Source organism: Halichoeres trimaculatus, unplaced genomic scaffold (assembly GCF_033239565.1).
Source record: "Halichoeres trimaculatus isolate MK-OKI-2021-1 unplaced genomic scaffold, fHalTri1.1 fHalTri1_scaffold_18, whole genome shotgun sequence".
NCBI classification, from domain to species: domain Eukaryota; kingdom Metazoa; phylum Chordata; class Actinopteri; order Labriformes; family Labridae; genus Halichoeres; species Halichoeres trimaculatus.
The window spans coordinates 23,672,261-23,688,678 of NW_027437196.1; the positions used below are offsets into that span (position 1 = coordinate 23,672,261).

General features: G+C 40.1%; 1 protein-coding gene across 4 annotated transcripts in view; it reads right to left on the reverse strand.

Moving 5' to 3' along the window:
• The window catches only part of ccny (cyclin Y), a 68,716-nt gene extending 55,224 nt beyond the window's left edge, over positions 1-13,492 (reverse strand). For 3 of the 4 annotated variants that reach the window (XM_074693186.1, XM_074693184.1, XM_074693185.1), the window contains exon 1: positions 12,837-13,476. In XM_074693186.1, coding sequence (XP_074549287.1) covers positions 12,837-12,990 — 154 coding nt within the window. In that variant the 5' untranslated portion in view covers positions 12,991-13,476. Of the gene's footprint in view, positions 1-12,836 lie in introns of all 4 variants that reach the window. The other variant, XM_074693183.1, reaches the window with a different exon arrangement.
• Positions 13,493-16,418: the final 2,926 nt, after the last annotated feature.

A 16,418-nucleotide genomic window follows, 5' to 3' on the forward strand; every position in this document is an offset into this window, starting at 1 on the left:
AGTGGAGTGTAAAAAAAAAGAGAGCTAGAATCACTAAATGGAGGCAATCAATCCATTCTCCACTGACAAGACGTCATTTTTCATTAAGTTCATACATTTAGAGTGTTTTTCAATCAGTCAAAAGTTTGTTACCAGAAAATAAAAAATGGTTTTCACTGTCATTTGCAATAATGCTGTTTTTAAGAATGTGTGCTGTGCCTTAATTGCCTGTCTGGGTCTGGTGGGGAAAACTGAGCTGCATGTAAATCTGACTTTGTGCATCTTTCTTCTCATTAAGAGCTGATTTATTTGGGGCGTTTATTTATAAAAGAGACAATGACGGCAGTGAAAAGAGAAGGAGCAAGAAAACACTCCAGTGGGATCTGTCCCAGCTTGCTGCAGGGGAGACTTTCCAGCTTAAAAGGGGAATCTTAAGGTGAGTAGTGAATATAAAATCCACTATTCAAGCATCCTTCACCTTTAAAAAAAATAAAAAAGGGGATCATATCCTGTACATCTAGGTCAGCTCGTCTGCAAATCATAGTTCGGAGACTCCCCAGGCTCATCAACTGGGCATGAATAATCCATGTCCAGATTTCAATTAGCCTGCAAGCAAGACTCATCAATATGTGTGTGTGTGTGTGTGTGTGTGTGTGTGTGTGTGTGTGTGTGTGTGTGTGTGTGTGTGTGTGTGTGTGTGTGTGTGTGTGTGTGTGTGTGTGTGTGTTTGCTCTCTCCAGAAATAACGAACTTTCACAGTGATGAGACAGACACGGCTGCAGGGCCTGGAGCCACTTCTCATTTACAGATGTCTATGTTAAGTAAAACCCAAACAGAGAGAAACGTCCATCTGTTTAATGTTCAGGCTCCCTGCTCTTTCTCCCGCTGAAGGAGACGTTTACCTTCACTGAGAAGAAATACAACACTACCATGTCCTCTGATCAGATTAAGCTAAAAATATCTCTGCTGCTGGTTTGGAAATTGCAAAGAATTTCCCTCTGGATCTGCAGTCGCTTTCCAGAGACTTCCAAAGACCACACAGAAAATCCAAGTGCAGGGTGATTTAGAGCTGTAAGAAATATCATTGATCTGACTTTAAAAAATTAGTCCCTCCATAAAAAAAGCTGGAAATCTTCTGGAAATAAACACCAACATAAATCACACAAATTCTCTAAATAAATCTGTCAGAAGAAAATGTAAGAGCTGGATGGAAGCAGATCGGTTTTGGTTTTATTTCGTTTTTACAGCATGTTTTTTTTTTCTTTCCATCATACTAAGTTTATTTTAATTTTAACTTCCATGAAAAGTGAAATTTGTTTGATTTTAACTGTAGCATCAGATGACAAAGCATGCCTAACCTAGCCCTAACCTTTCTTTTATCAACATTTTCTCAGAGAGCATGAACAACACCAGCTACGGCAACAACAGCAACAAGTGCTCATGCAGAGACGCAGCATGTTACGCGTGCATGAGCACTTGTTGACGTGGGATCTGCCTCGAAGCGGAACCAGACGGGCAACCCAACAACAGTTTTGAGTTGCCATGTAAATGCACGAGCCTATGCACAATACAATGTGTAAACAGTGATACATGTTTTGATGCAGACGCCAAGACGATGCGGGGCCGTCCTCGTGTGAGGAGGGCCTTAGTTTTCCTTGTGTTTTCCTTCTTGTTGATTGCTCATGTGTTTCACCTGTGTCTTGTTTCACACCTGCGTTCGATCACTCCCCTGTGTATAAAGTCTCTGTGTTTCCTTTATTCTCTGTAGGTTCACTGTCTGCTGTCATTGGTGCTGTCTCCACATGTTGTGCTTCATTGCTAGTGTTTCCTGTGCCCTTTGGTTTCTTGATATTTTTATTTTTGTTGTAGTTTTGAGTTTTGAGTTTATCTAAAATAAAAGTTTTTGTTGCATCTGCATTTGGGTCTTCCTCCTTGTTTTTCCCTGGGTACTCCTGACACTACCAGCATAATGCAACAATGCTCTACCACCTGGATGCAAACAGACACAGATATCTGTAAACTGACATACAACCACTGGACCAGAGTGATGAGGAACCAGCAGACATGAGGACGTTAACCTGTAACTGAAGGCTGCAGGAGCTAGCTCTGCTAGTGTTAGCCACACTCTGTGAACCAATATGATATTTCCAATGTCCTGACCTTTAGATTAGTCAGCTTGTTAGACTAAACCACTTGTCCATTCAAACCACTCAGAAATTAGTCATTTCAAACATCACTAGTTACACTGGAAACTTCACCTACATGGACTCAACATCATTTCACTCTGAATACTCTTTTTGTTCCTTGAGTCTTCTTTTTTTCCTCTCTCACAGAAAAAAATATCTCATTCTAGACATCCCAAAGCCTCTAACTTCAGATATATTTTCTTCCTTTTCGTTACTGTTAAATATGTTTGTACATGTTTTAAGAAATGTCAATAAAATGAGGAAAAATAAAGATAAATGTCCATGTGAAAAGTACAGCGGTTAGAATATAAAAATGTTTTTTTTTAAATCATATTTGAGAAAAGTTCAGTGAAAGTGTTCTTCTTTGATGCTGGATTTTTGATGGCTTATAAGCTTTTGGTAAAAGGTGTAACAACATATTTAATGACATTGAAGCTTCTACCACCAGGCAATGACATTAATCTGCACAAAGCTGCCTTTAAAGTCTACAGTAAATACCTCTTTATGTGTCTAACTCTGCTTTTTTCATGTTAAAAACGTTAAGACCGGAGGCATCCCGTCACCAGGTTCTCCTTGTGACCAAATGAGGCACCAGCCTGAGAGACAGAGTACCTCACTGCTAAGTTCCTCCTCCTGCAAATCAAATACTCAACATCTGTACTGATAGCAGCCATAAAACTTTACTGCTGTTTTGACGTGTGTATCCACGGCAGTCAACATGTCTTTATCGCAGCCACGGACGACTGATGTGTTTGACCCTGAGAGACCAAGCGAGTGTATTGGCAAGCAGATAAATGGAGCTTTGAGCTGCAGCCTATAGAGCATGACAGAGTGAACACAAATAGACAGAAACAAGCAGTCAGGAGGAGCATGAATCTTCAGCCTCTTTATCTCTGATGGCTGAAGGAGTCATGAGGAAAACACTCAGGGTGCTGTTGAGAGTGAGCTAATGCTGAGACGAATCAGATTCTGCTGCTGATTTGAGGAAAGGTCCCGTTGAAAACCCCTCTGATACTTGAAAGGAGGCTGTTCAATAAGATGAGTGTGTTTGGCCTGCGCACACAGAGCTGTGTGTCATCACTGTCAGCTGTTGTCTTGGCTGGTTCGTTTCGTGATCACATGCTCGGCGAAGCTTGCGTCACACAAACATAAACACACAACACAAACAGAGGCAGGCAGGCTGGCAAACACGAATACTGAGGAAACAAATCCAAGTCCAATAAAACAAAAGAGCACGTTAGCCTCCTTCAGGAGTGATGATGGATGTAAGATTTACTCTGACGCTGGCACAAATACGACAGTATCAGGTTTATTATCAGTCAGTTCACATTAACAAGAGAGAAATCTGATCTCAGACCTGCTGTTTGTCTTCTGTGCACATGCCTCCCAGCTGTACAGCAGCTTTAAGCTCCACATTTTTAAGTCCTGTTTAAGTCCAGTGTGGTTGACTGGCCCAATATCAGCTGCTGAAAACCCTGCAACAATAAGTTGTACATCGTTTTATCTTGCTAGTCCTGGAGAGGTGCTTGGTATGGACCAATACTTAAGCCTGTTGATGCTGCAGTTGCAACATTGATGGAAAATAAATTGCAACATCCCAAGAAGCAAAATAATCCCTTAAGTCACTATTTCTTCTCTTTAAGACATCACATGGTCTTCTCATTGTTCGTTGTTCACCATTTCTCAAAGGTTATACAGATACCCTGCATCATCATGATGACTTTAAGCTGGCGTTAAGGTGTCGGAAATACACCAGAGGGGAATGCCACAGTGAGGAAACTTTTCCACACTGTAAAATTCAACTAACTTATCACACAGATTAGTAAAGTGAGGCAACAGCAGCAGAAGACAGCAGTGTAAGAATCTTGCACTTTTTGCCGTCTTCGATGATTAAGAACGCACCAGAGCAGCCAATTACCTAGTCCTTCGAGCTGATATTCAAATTTTGACAGACCAGCTTTCTGACTAGTGTGAAGGTCAGAAAAAAAAAAAATTAGCACAGTTTACAAAACTTGGCAACAAACAGGATCACAGAGTCAGCAGGGAACAACAGCAGCAGTCTCCATTCCTCCTTTCAGGTTAACACCCTCATATCTGCTGGTTCCTCACAGCTCTGGTTGAGTGGTTCTATGACAGTTTGAAAGGCTCAGCCTACAAACAACTTTATCCTCATTTACTAGATCAACACACTGACAAACCATGTCATGATACCAGATATCTGTTAGGGCTGAGCAATTAATCAAATTAAAATCCACACCACAATGTTAAAAAAAAATGCATTTTTCAAATCACTACGGCTGCAATTTAAGAAAAAAAAAACATGTACACAGACCTGGAGGGAAAAAACTCTTGTAATTGGTCTTCCTTGATATCAGCAAAAGTCAATATGCTGGCTTTTCTGGCAAAATAACCCTGTGAGCTACAGAGATCTATTTAGTAGAATAATGGTGGCTGGTAGAGCCGTACCCCTTGTTTATTTTATTCTGTATGGTTTGTTACTCATACTGACAACTGGGGGTCAGAAAAATTTCAGTGTTCCTTTTTCTTTTTCAATTAAGAAATGCAGGAAACAATTGTTTAAATGTTGACATTATCCTTTGTCATGTTGGTCATAAGATAAAATGATTTACTGCTTTAACATCCCCCCCAAAAAATAAAAAATAAAAATAAATAAATAAAATAAATAAAATAAATAAAATAAAATAAAATAAAATAAATAAATAAATATAAATAAATAAATAAATAAATAAAAATAAAAATCGCAAGCTAAATGACAATTGCCATCTGTGCTGAAAGCTACAGCCCAGGTTAAATCATCTATCTTAACAACTTGATATGTTAGTGCTGACTTAGCAAGGGGGACAATGTTTGTATGTTTTGTTGACTAGAAGTGCACATCTTTAGACATTTGGTGTTCACTCAAGGGAACAAAGACATGTACAGTCTGTTTAGCCTTCAGATGACAATTCTGACTTGCCAGTCTGTTTTACTGTTAAATTTTCATGCACTATACACAGAGTGTTTGTTTACCTTTGTCAAACATCTACCTGACCAACATCCTCAAATCTGTCGACTGTTAGTCGATCAACTCTTTGGACTTTTATCATGAGACAAGTGCGTTCATGCCCGTCTGTGTTACCCTGATAACAAACAATGGAATGAAATGTAGTGTTTGACGAAGTATAAGAGTTGAAAAAATGGAATGGTAATGTGATCAATGTTATCCAGGATGCTGTGAAACAGATCTGGAGCCACAGCTCATGTATTGTAGAGCAGCAGTTATAGACTGACAGTTATCTGTGAAGCAGGAGCAGAGTCACACAGCTGTAGTCAGGCTTCAGTCACATGTGACAGGAATAATGAAGGAGCTGTCATGAGTTTATTAACCAGCTGAGAGATTTCCTTCAACATCTCACCCAGCAGTGGCTCTCTGTGGATAAGGTGCAGAGATCTTCTGACTGTGGAATGCTGTTAAGGGTCCAGTGACAGGGGTCAAAGGTCATTTACCTTAAGACTTGTGCAAACAGATTAGGAGGACAAACAGTAAAAAGCAGCTACAAACCAGTTCCTGCACTGTGCCACTTTTTCCTGAACACATACATTCTTTAGAAGAAAAACAAAAACCTTTGTGTTAGGATTGTGTCCTCATGCTGACCTTCTGCCAAATGACTGTTTTTAACCTGAGAACCCTACCTGAGCATGACCCTCTGATTTAGAAACACATTCACATAGCACAGATGTTTCATGTGTTTACACTCACTGACGTCTGAGCAGAGAACTCTCAGCAAACACTTTTGGATTAATGTGAATTTAATCTTTCTGATTGTTTTATCTGTTGATTGATCCATCAGTTTGTCTCAGGGTGCAACATCCAGTTTCGAAAAATGAAGCCTATGACGAAGTGGAAAAGGTAGGTGTTCATCGAGAATCCGCTTGAGGCTGGCTGCAGACAGACCGAAAGTCACGTACACACCCAGCCACAAAAACAGACTTTTACGTAGGGATGTCCCTATATTACATTTTCACTTCCGATACAATACCGATACTGCAGCATTGAGTATTGACCAATACCGATATTAATCCGATACGATATCAGTATTAAACATGCATACTTTTATGACTTATTTTGTAGTATGTCTGTCATGTTAGAAAAGGCTTGATTCAGTGATATTATTCAAACAAAGAACAGTAGTCAGCAACAGTAGGTATGAGGAAAAACTGACCCATTTATTATTACACAATGGGTAACAGAAACTGCTTATATCGGAGATTTTAGATGCACTCCGATTAAGATACAGATACTTGTTTTTTTTGCTGATATCGGACCGATGCCCGATACCAATATCGGACTCCTCTACTTTAACGGCATTAAAAAAACACATTTACAGCCTAGTTCAAAAAATGGCTTGGGTCAAAAACGCTGAATTCACTGTTGACACACACTTTGCAGTGAGTGATTTTTTTCTAACTTGGCAGTTTAGAAGTTATTAGGATCGTTTGATTGTCCAATCAGAGACACAGCTCAGGTCATGTGACTCACAGGCACCCTGTAGTTGTTCGAAAGGAAAGTCACAACTGGCGTCATAATAAATGTGGCTGCGTCCGGGAATTGGCTTCATTTCACCGTTTCAGTAACTAACGGGTGACATCGTGGAGGCTACGTCCATGTTTTATACAGTCTATGGTTTGTCGGTTAAGTGTTCTAAAGAAGAAGAAACACACTGTCACTTAGGACAAATAAAATAAATACTGTGATCAATACTAATTCAACTGCAAGAACAAGTTTAGTTATTTATGCTTTTAGTTATTTTTCAGACAGATGTTTCAAATGACCAACTTCAATCTCTTAAACAGTCAAAACCTTCTTACAATTTCTCAAACAATGATTTCTGGAGAAAGTATTCTAGTTCTAGTTGCTGACACTGCAAAATAAATGCAGCAAGTATTTATTATTTGGAAGCTGAAACCAGAATTTCTGTTTCACATTAACCTCAAAGGGATCAATGATCATAAAAAGTACATCAGTTATCGTTTCAGTAATTATAATTAGATATGCATATTGGGCTTCCAAAATCCTACTGACATCTGCCTCGTCAGTCACAAACCAGCTGACAAGGGAAATATTCATTCATACTCACATCGAGCAGCCCCGTCCCGGCAGCTTTTCTACAACAAGCTGTTTACACTCAACAGTAATGCTCTGGGAGGAAACCTGCCATGTGTGCAGAGTGATGTGATTCCAGGAGGCACTTTGACCTGATTTTGGTTTGGCCTCATACTACCCTTTACAGCTGTTAGACTTTGTAAACACTTTCTGAGCAAAGTTTCTTTTCACTGGTTTTAGAGATTTTGATTGTGATGCCTTTAAACCAATCAGATAAAAGCCTTTACCATCTCTGCAACACTGTGTCTGAAAACAAACATACTGCACAGGGAAAGACGATGTAAACCCTGCCTTATCCCAGCTTCATCTGAATCTTAGTCAAAATGCGACATTTTTGTCTCGTCTTGTTGGGGAGAGTAGCAGCAAATATTTTGAAGCCGTTCGCTCGCAGATTGTGGACAAGGAAAACTGCAGCTTTCGGGTACAGTCGTCACCATGTGAGTCAGACTGCTGCTGGCATTTTGCGCTTTCTAATAACTGCACATATCCAGAGCTCCTAAATTGTTTGCAGGTGTTGCATACTGGACGGCGAACAAACATGGTGGCAGAGGATGAAGATTTTGCTCTTGAGGATGCACCAAGAGAGTTTCCCACACGTAGACCTTATTTTGGTGGCCTGCCAAAGCATATCTGACAATCTGAGCTTTTCCTTTTTTCGTCTCTAGAAGATTGCAATCAGCTTCCAATAAACAAGTGGATAATCTCTCTACTCCCTTGGAAATGAGGAACATTGGATACACCTGCTCAGCAAGTATCAAAGGTAGACAGAGAGTTGGAGGCAGAACAACTGACGACACCAATGTACAAAACACTTTTCTGCTGATTAGAAATGGACAGAAAATACCTCCCCCTCACTCACATCTGCACGTGACAGTGAGTGAGCATGCTGCCGACTCCAGTCAAAGTAAACAAACACAAGCTCGCAAAGAAAAGCAACAACGACTCAAACAGGTGAGTATAGTCAGAGCTGGTTACAGTCTCTTCATACGGCAACAAAAAGCAGATCAAAACTGGTTTTAACTGTATTAGCTGCCCGAGGCTAGTTTGGTGCAGCCTTCAAATAGTAACAAGTGCTTGACATAGCTTACTGCTGTCAATTCAAAGCAACAGGTTAAGCCCAAACTCTGCACAGTCATTATCATCACACATTTTAGCTTGAAGATATCCTTTAAGTTGACTCCTTTCACTCAGTCACCTAAACTGTAATCAAGCCATCACATGAATTTTCACTTCTTTTTTTTCAAGTTTCCAAATTTTTTTGACCTTCACATTTAAAGGCTGTGGCTGGAAGTCAATCAGCAGCTACTGCAACAGGTGATCTCTACTCAAAGGAATCACACACTTTTCTTTTAAAGGATAAGTTCAGTTTATACAGCTTTTACATTGTTTATAGAATGAAGTAGAACAAAATACTCACCCAGGAGGCTTTCCTGATCCAAGCAGTGCTTCAGGAGATATTTAGATCCAAAATTGTGCAGCGGACGTCCGTATGATGGGATCCATCGGGGCATAGACAGCGTCGCTCCTAAAATTGCATTAATCGTCCAAAAACTTGTGTTTTTCACCAATATTCCATCATGGTCCGCTCCGGGTTAGTCCTCTGCTGCAGTCTGTGTCACTCCAGACAGCGCTGTGTGACTGTAATGACCTCTGAACTCACGAAGACTTTGTTTACGTTTGTCCCAGTTGTCAGTGCAGCCACACAGCGCTGTCTGGAGTGACACAGACTGCAGCAGAGGACTAACCCGGAGCGGACCATGATGGAATATTGGTGAAAAACACAAGTTTTTGGACGATTAATGCAGTTTTAGGAGCGGTGCTGTCTATGCCCCAATTGATCCCATTATACGGACGTCCGCTGCACGATTTTGGATCTAAATATCTCCTGAAGCACTGCTTGGATCAGGAAAGCCTTCTGGGTGAGTATATTGTTCTACTTCATTCTATAAACAATGTAAAAGCTGTATAAACCAAACTTATCCTTTAACTCCCTTCATTTCTCGAAAGCCTTACAGAAATGAGTTTTATATGGCGATTTCTTTAACTGCTCCTGACCTTTTTAAAGCTAGCTTTTGACTAGATAAAAAAAAAATCATTGTCAATCTATCATGCTGAATTGATTTAGTTCTCCTTCCTCTCCTGTCTTTTTATTTCCTCACTGATCTCTAGGTTGGCCATGCTTTTGTAGCAATGACACATGATTGGACGCTTTATAGACTTCAGACCTTATCAGGCCCTAACAATTTGTGCTACAAGACATTTAGAACTGTTGTTTATAAAACTGTGTAAGTGTCTCAATTTCCAAATAAAAGTGACATTAATCTGTTCCTCGTGTTTCCAGAGCCGCTCCTCAAACACCCCTCTGACCAGGCCCTGGGGGGACATTTGATCTAAGAGGTACAGTGGAGTATGACTGCCTGTGCGGGTGTTAATGAGCATTGAACGCGTGACTGGTCATTTCCTGTCAGCTCCCTGTAGAAAATGAATGGACATCCCACACTGTTCACCATTATCACATCACCACCCACTGGAGCACAAATTCACACTCGCCCTCCAACATGCTGTCCCGACCTTACACTCCCGTTCACACACCGACACATGGTGGAGATGACGCAAGGCAGCAGACTCTGTCAAACTGCCTTCTGGACTTGTTGTTGAAAGAAGATATTCAAATATTATAGTTTGTCATTCACACATTTGACCTGCTGGAGATTTCAGATGAGGTTTGTTTGAGATAACATATTTTTTTAGCCGTGTTTTCTCATTTTTTGCCATCCATAGAATCCATTTGTACAGAGAGTTGATAGTTTCCTCAGCAAAAAGGTTTATTGGTCCCTGCAGAGCTATGTGATGTGTGAAAGAAAGGAATTGAATACATCTCCTTCAGTATAATTGAGGGGTACCTGTGTTGGACTTTGGTGTTGTTAACTAACTGCAGGACTTGCACAGAAAATCTGCAGAAACAGAATCAGCCACAACACACTTTTCTACCTCAGAACCATCTGGAGTCATTTTTATGGCCTTGATCTATTTTTCCTTATTCACGTTAATACTCATTTTCATCTACCACATTGATCCTTGGTGCTTTACTGTTCAACCAAGGTAATCCTTTTTAAAATGATCTGTTTCTTCTTTAACTCACTTCTTCATCACCATATTTTAAGTCTTTGCAACTTTAACTGTCGACAGTTTCTGCTCTTATGTCCCGTCTGTTTGCTCCTTTGTTGTCTGTTCCTTTATGACGCACTCCGTGCTGCGTGCTTTGAAGGTGCTGTATAAATAAAGTTGAGTTGAACTGAGGTGAGATGATTTGCTCAATGCAAAACTCTAAAAACATGCACAATGCACAAAACAGTCTGCTTTTTTTCCCTTTGCTGAGTCTATCAGGAGGTGTGCCTACTGATAAAGTCACACCACCATCCTCCCCTGCTTTGTTTGTTTTCTTTAGCTTAAGAGTCTCTACAATAAAACTGGTTCTGTTGAGGTTTATTTGCTAAACAGCAGATCTACAAGTTCTTTGGGAGGATGACTGTGACATCACCAGGTTGAAGCTGTCCAAATGTGGCACCGGTGGCTTGGCTTGTGTTGAAGAATGTTATGCGCAGGGAAGCAGAACGTCAAACTGTACAGTGATGCACGCTGCAGGTCTGCATCGCTTTGGTGCAATTTGCATGCATCTCGTTGAAAGAGCCAGCCATGATGCTACATCTTAAAGGAGTACCCTTCAACTTAAAAAAAAATGCACTTACATCAACATTTTTTTAACTTATTTAAACGTCATTGTCTCTATTGGGTACAGACTTACCAGCTGCCTGTGATGAATTTGCTATATCCACAGTTTTAGTTCAAACCAGCTCCACCTTGACCTGTTGCAACAAAGGCTGCATACTGAAGCCAAACTGTATTAACAGTCCAAAATTTAGTCTAAATACTGTAAAACACCACCATATCTGTTACTGTTACCCAAATACTATAGTAAATGCCTGATTTAGGACTTTAAGCAGATTAATTAACAGGTATCTACTAATGTCCTGCATGTTATTAGAATGAGTAAAAGAAGCCTATCTGCTCTTTATTTGTGAATAAAGAGTTCTTATGTAGGGCTGCAGCTAACGAATATTTTAGTATTCGAGTATTCTAATGAAAATCCCATTGATTAATCGAGTAATCAGATAAAATACATTGTTTAGTTAAAGAGCAGTTATTTTTCAAATGAAATTTCTTCTCTTTAAGAAAAAGAGTTTTCTGATACAGCATGTCAATAAGAGCACTTGCTTTGGTAGCTCCAAAATTTGTAAACACACTTTGACACATTTTTTGTGCCTTGTACATCTCATCAAATGTTGCGGACCCAAATGGCACCCATTTCGGAGAATGACCCATTAGTCTCCAAACTCCAGAAAAGAAGCTAGATTTGTTGCTAGTCGCTATTTTGTATAAGAGGTAGCTTGAGGGGTCTGAAAACTCTCTTAATACGCCCTCAGCTCTATTTGAAGTATCACTCTTTGATCTTTTTAAAAATTAAACGATTCCTCGAGGCGGAGATAATTACTCGAGTATTTTTTTGTAATCGAGTATCTCAAATCATTCGAGGAATCGTTTCAGCTCTATTCTGATGATGCCTTTATTTTCTGTAGGACAATGCTGAACAACTGTAGGGCCATTTACAACATGCATACATACATTTCCCAGAACAGCTTTCTTCCTGCTTAATGAGGAGGTTAAAAAATGACTCTTTCCCTGGTGTGTGCATTATACCTTTAGAGTAAGCAGAGCAAACTAAGATCTTGATTCTGAAGCTTTTAAGGTAAATGATTAGTTAGCAGACGGGGTGCCACAAACATCAACACAGCAAGATGTTGATTTGTGCATCATAATTGGCACATCCCAGACACCAAATGAGCATATTTTAGTTCAGAATGGCACAGCTTTCACTTTCATTGTTATGCACCACTTCAGTACTTCATGCAAAACCAATTTATAGAATGATGTGACATGGCTGACATTGCTCCTCTACTTCATCTGTGAAGGAGGCGTCCATATCCTTAAGGTTACATGATGTTTCTTTACATAGTTGTCTTATCATGTGTTAATCGTGGTGGTTTTGTGCTATTGTGTTATCATTTTAAAGTCGTATAGCCTAGTTGAGTGTTTAATAGTTATAAAATATAGTCAGAGATACCGCATGGATTCCCTGATGTGCTGCTTATCTGTTTCCCTAATGTTAACATATTACAATACTTCCAAACCCGCATCAGGCTGATTCCCAAAATGCTGGAAGTCCATTGACACAGAAGATCCAGCAGTACTCTATTTATTGGTGTAATGGGTGGGTGGGTCCGCTGCACAGATGTTGCAAGCTCTCAATATGTGTTACTTCTGCAGCAGAGGTATATCCTGCCGCCCCCAGCAAACGGGAGACACATCAATTACCAGCTCGTTTGAGTGCCTATTTGGTGTGTATGTGGTGTATCTTAATCAAAAGACAGAAGGTAGCTGCATCTTACCGTCCAGGTTTTCTCTGTCGCTGATGTGCTGGAGGTTGCAGCCCGTGTCCACCCGGCTCAGCTCCGGCTCCGGCCGGTAGGGTTCGAGCCTGGAGTGGTTGTTCCTCCGGTGTTTCGGGCTGGAGGACACGCAGCAGGAGGTCGTATTCCCCATGGTGGAAGCTGGTCTTAGTTATAATCCACACCCAGCGCGATATCTGGAGTCCACCCGTGCAGTTAGCGTTACTCCGCGGGGAGAAAAAACGGGGCGGTAACGCGGACAACCAGGCAGCCCCGGTGCAGATCCGAACCCCGGTATCCGCTAGCGTTACACCCGACCTTAAAATGCACGTAACCGGACAAGTGTAGACATTTTAACACCTAATGAAGCAATATTGGCTAATAAATCTCAAGTGTCCCTTCCAAACGTCCAGGAGGGCAGATATTTAACAGGCGTAGGTTTCGATTCCTCCGCCTTGTAATTTGTGTCCCAGCGTCCTAATTTCTTTACAAATACATCCTGACAACCTGATACTTTATGGTGACATGAACAAAGTCTGAGGACAAGATACTTTACCGAGTCAAGGAGATAACCAAGCCTGCAGAGCTACATTGTTGCCGATGTACTGTAGACTGCTGCTGCTGCTGCTACATCCGCTGCCGTGAGGCGTTCAGAGACACCCCGGGAAATAAGAAACTTAACAAGAAAGGGAAGCTCGTTGCATTTAATCACTTACTGTTGTTTTCACGAGTCAATCTGAAATAAAAACTATGATAGAAAATTATCGGTGTGAATTAAATATCAATGTATCATTATGTTAGGTGATTAAACTGAACAATTAGTCTTTTTTTGCCTCTACATGATAATCAAAACATACTAAAACGTTTTTTTTCCAAAGATGCAAGGTGGTGTCAAAAATGTCGTTAGTACTCATATCTGCTCACAGAAATGTGTGTTTTATTTTCTTTCTTTGTTTTCGTTTTCTTCTTTTTTCAAAACCAAACGGTAAAGACGGTATTAATCGTGTGTCGAATTTCAACATTCATGGCAGCACGCAAACGCATCTCAGAAACCCACAGCTCTGTGACTGTTACGAAAAAGGTTCCGGTTCAAGAGGGTGGTTACAACTGTGTATTAAATGGACATTTATGACAAACCCTCAAGGGATAGACCCACTATCAAACGAGTAATGTTCAAATTCAAACTAAAAAATATCCTCTCGCGCAAGGGCTATCCCAAAGTACATCAGTGATGAGTTCAGTTTCAGTCCGGACAGAATAACACCAGCATAAAGACAAATAAAGCTCCTTTCCTTGCTGTGGCTGATTTGTGAATTTAACAGATGTGTTAAACTGCGTGTGTCAGAAACAACACAGACGTCTGTTACTCCCGCACCCACATTTCCATGAATACAGGTCAAGTATTTAATGTAGATAGATGACAAAGTAGTGCAGAGGCCTTTTTGTTCATTCCTAATCTCTCTGTAGAATCAGATTAGGATTAGCAGAGGTTAATGCAAACAAACTGAAGTCTCGAGGAATATTCTAATCCCTTCAGATGCTTTCTTGACATGCGAGACGTTCAGGATGATACCACAGACAGATTACTGATAACACAGGAGGCTGTAAAACGTATGAGAACAGAGGATGGGCTTTTAGTGTGATTACTTTGGTTCATGGGATCAAGTAAGGACACGGTGCTGTAGTGCCGCCTGCTGGTGCTGTACCCGCATTACATCAAAACACACAATACAACCCTCATCACAGCCTTAATGTGTATTTATGCCACAGTGTTTTGACACTGTGGCATAAATACTAAAAAACATCTGCAAGAAAAACACGTACTTTTGAAAAATCTGAACACCAAGATAAAATTTAAGTTATGAAATGTTAAAGGCAAAGCACTTGAATGCTTTCACCAAACAAAAGTCATACTGAGAGATTGGCTGGTTTCTTGGTTTGATTCTTTTTTTTGCAATTAAAGACAAATCCCAGTGCTAAATGCTTTGTAGTGCTTTTAGATATTTCATTTGGGTTAGTTTGAGGGATCCCACAATTGGTCTTCCTATAAGGCTATGTGGACCAGTCAGTAAATACAAAGAGAAATGACTCTGTTGTCTGCTACAGTGGCTTCAGAAATAAAGTATTTTAAGTTTATCCAGCCAGTCCAAAATTTAAGACATGTAAAAAAAGTAGGACCTTTTTTGTTGGCATCCTCCTGGATGTAACTCACGCAGAGCGTGTTTAAAATGTTATCCCTTCTGTCTGTGACGGTGGGACAGACCAGGGGTGACCAACCTGTGGCTTGTGAGCCGCATTTGGCTCTTTGCCTTTTGGTGTGCAGCTCTTCAATCCATTCAGTAAAATATATATGTAGATACTGTTATGAGTAGTGGTGTGCCGATCAATCTAAAACATTGATGTATTGATGCCAACACCGGCATCAGCATTGATCAATACTTGGGTGATGAGATTGATAGTTTCAGTTTCTCTTCTCTACATGTGCTCCTCTCAATCACTCATGTGCTCATAGCTTTCTGGATAGATAGATAGATAGATAGATAGATAGATAGATAGATAGATAGATAGATAGATAGATAGATAGATAGATAGATAGATAGATAGATAGATAGATAGATAGATAGATAGATAGATAGATAGATAGATAGATAGATAGAACTTTGTCTCTTCTGCAGTAAAACAGAAATTTATCTTTGGCTCAAAATATGAACACAATAAATCTTGCTTCAAAATTTGGAAATTTATGGATTTTCATTTTGAGTCATTTTGATTTATGTGTGAGAGGAAGCGTGTTTGTGAGACGTGTGTGATGTGGCTCTTTGTAGTACAACAGTAATCTTTGTGGCTCTTGGTCTCTGACTGGTTGGCCACCCTTGGGATAGACCAAATCATAGCAACGCAATCAGGTCATCGCCTCAAAGTCATTTCATCTTCCTTCCAAGTAGAAACTCAAGGTTCACTCAGACTGTGACAACAAAAGCTTTAATAAAAGAAGGAACTTCTATATAAGGGGGAAGGCTGGAACTGCTAAACATCATTAAACAGCGTTTCTCTGAAAGGCCCCTGCTTATCGTAGAAGTGTCCTACATGGTACTCTCTTATTTTCTGTACCCCTCAGAGAGGGAGTACAGTTTAAAAACATGTCTTAAAGACTTTTAGCTAAGGTGTAAAGGTAACCATACAACGAAGTAAAACACCTACGGACTGATGCTCATGTTTGATTTCTCAAGCAACAGATCTGTAAATGACTCCCAATTACAGCTGTGCTTTACTGTAAAGAAGCAAAAAGCTGAGTCCAAACAGAGTGATAGAATAGAACAGATATACACAAATGTGTGTAACCATGAAGGAGAAATAGTGTTTTTAAAGTCCACTACTTCTGTTTTTTGTTTTTTTGTTTTTTTTTTTCTGCAAGGCAGGATCAAATTGTTGTTTCAAGTGTACAGATCTCTGATATTGACCTATAGGCTGAATAATAAAAAAACAGCATTTACATTGCTACATTGGAATTATCAGACCCCTTTATAGAATCTCAGTTGAACTTGTCATGGTGATCTTCCAGGCTATCCTGAGTGTTGTTTA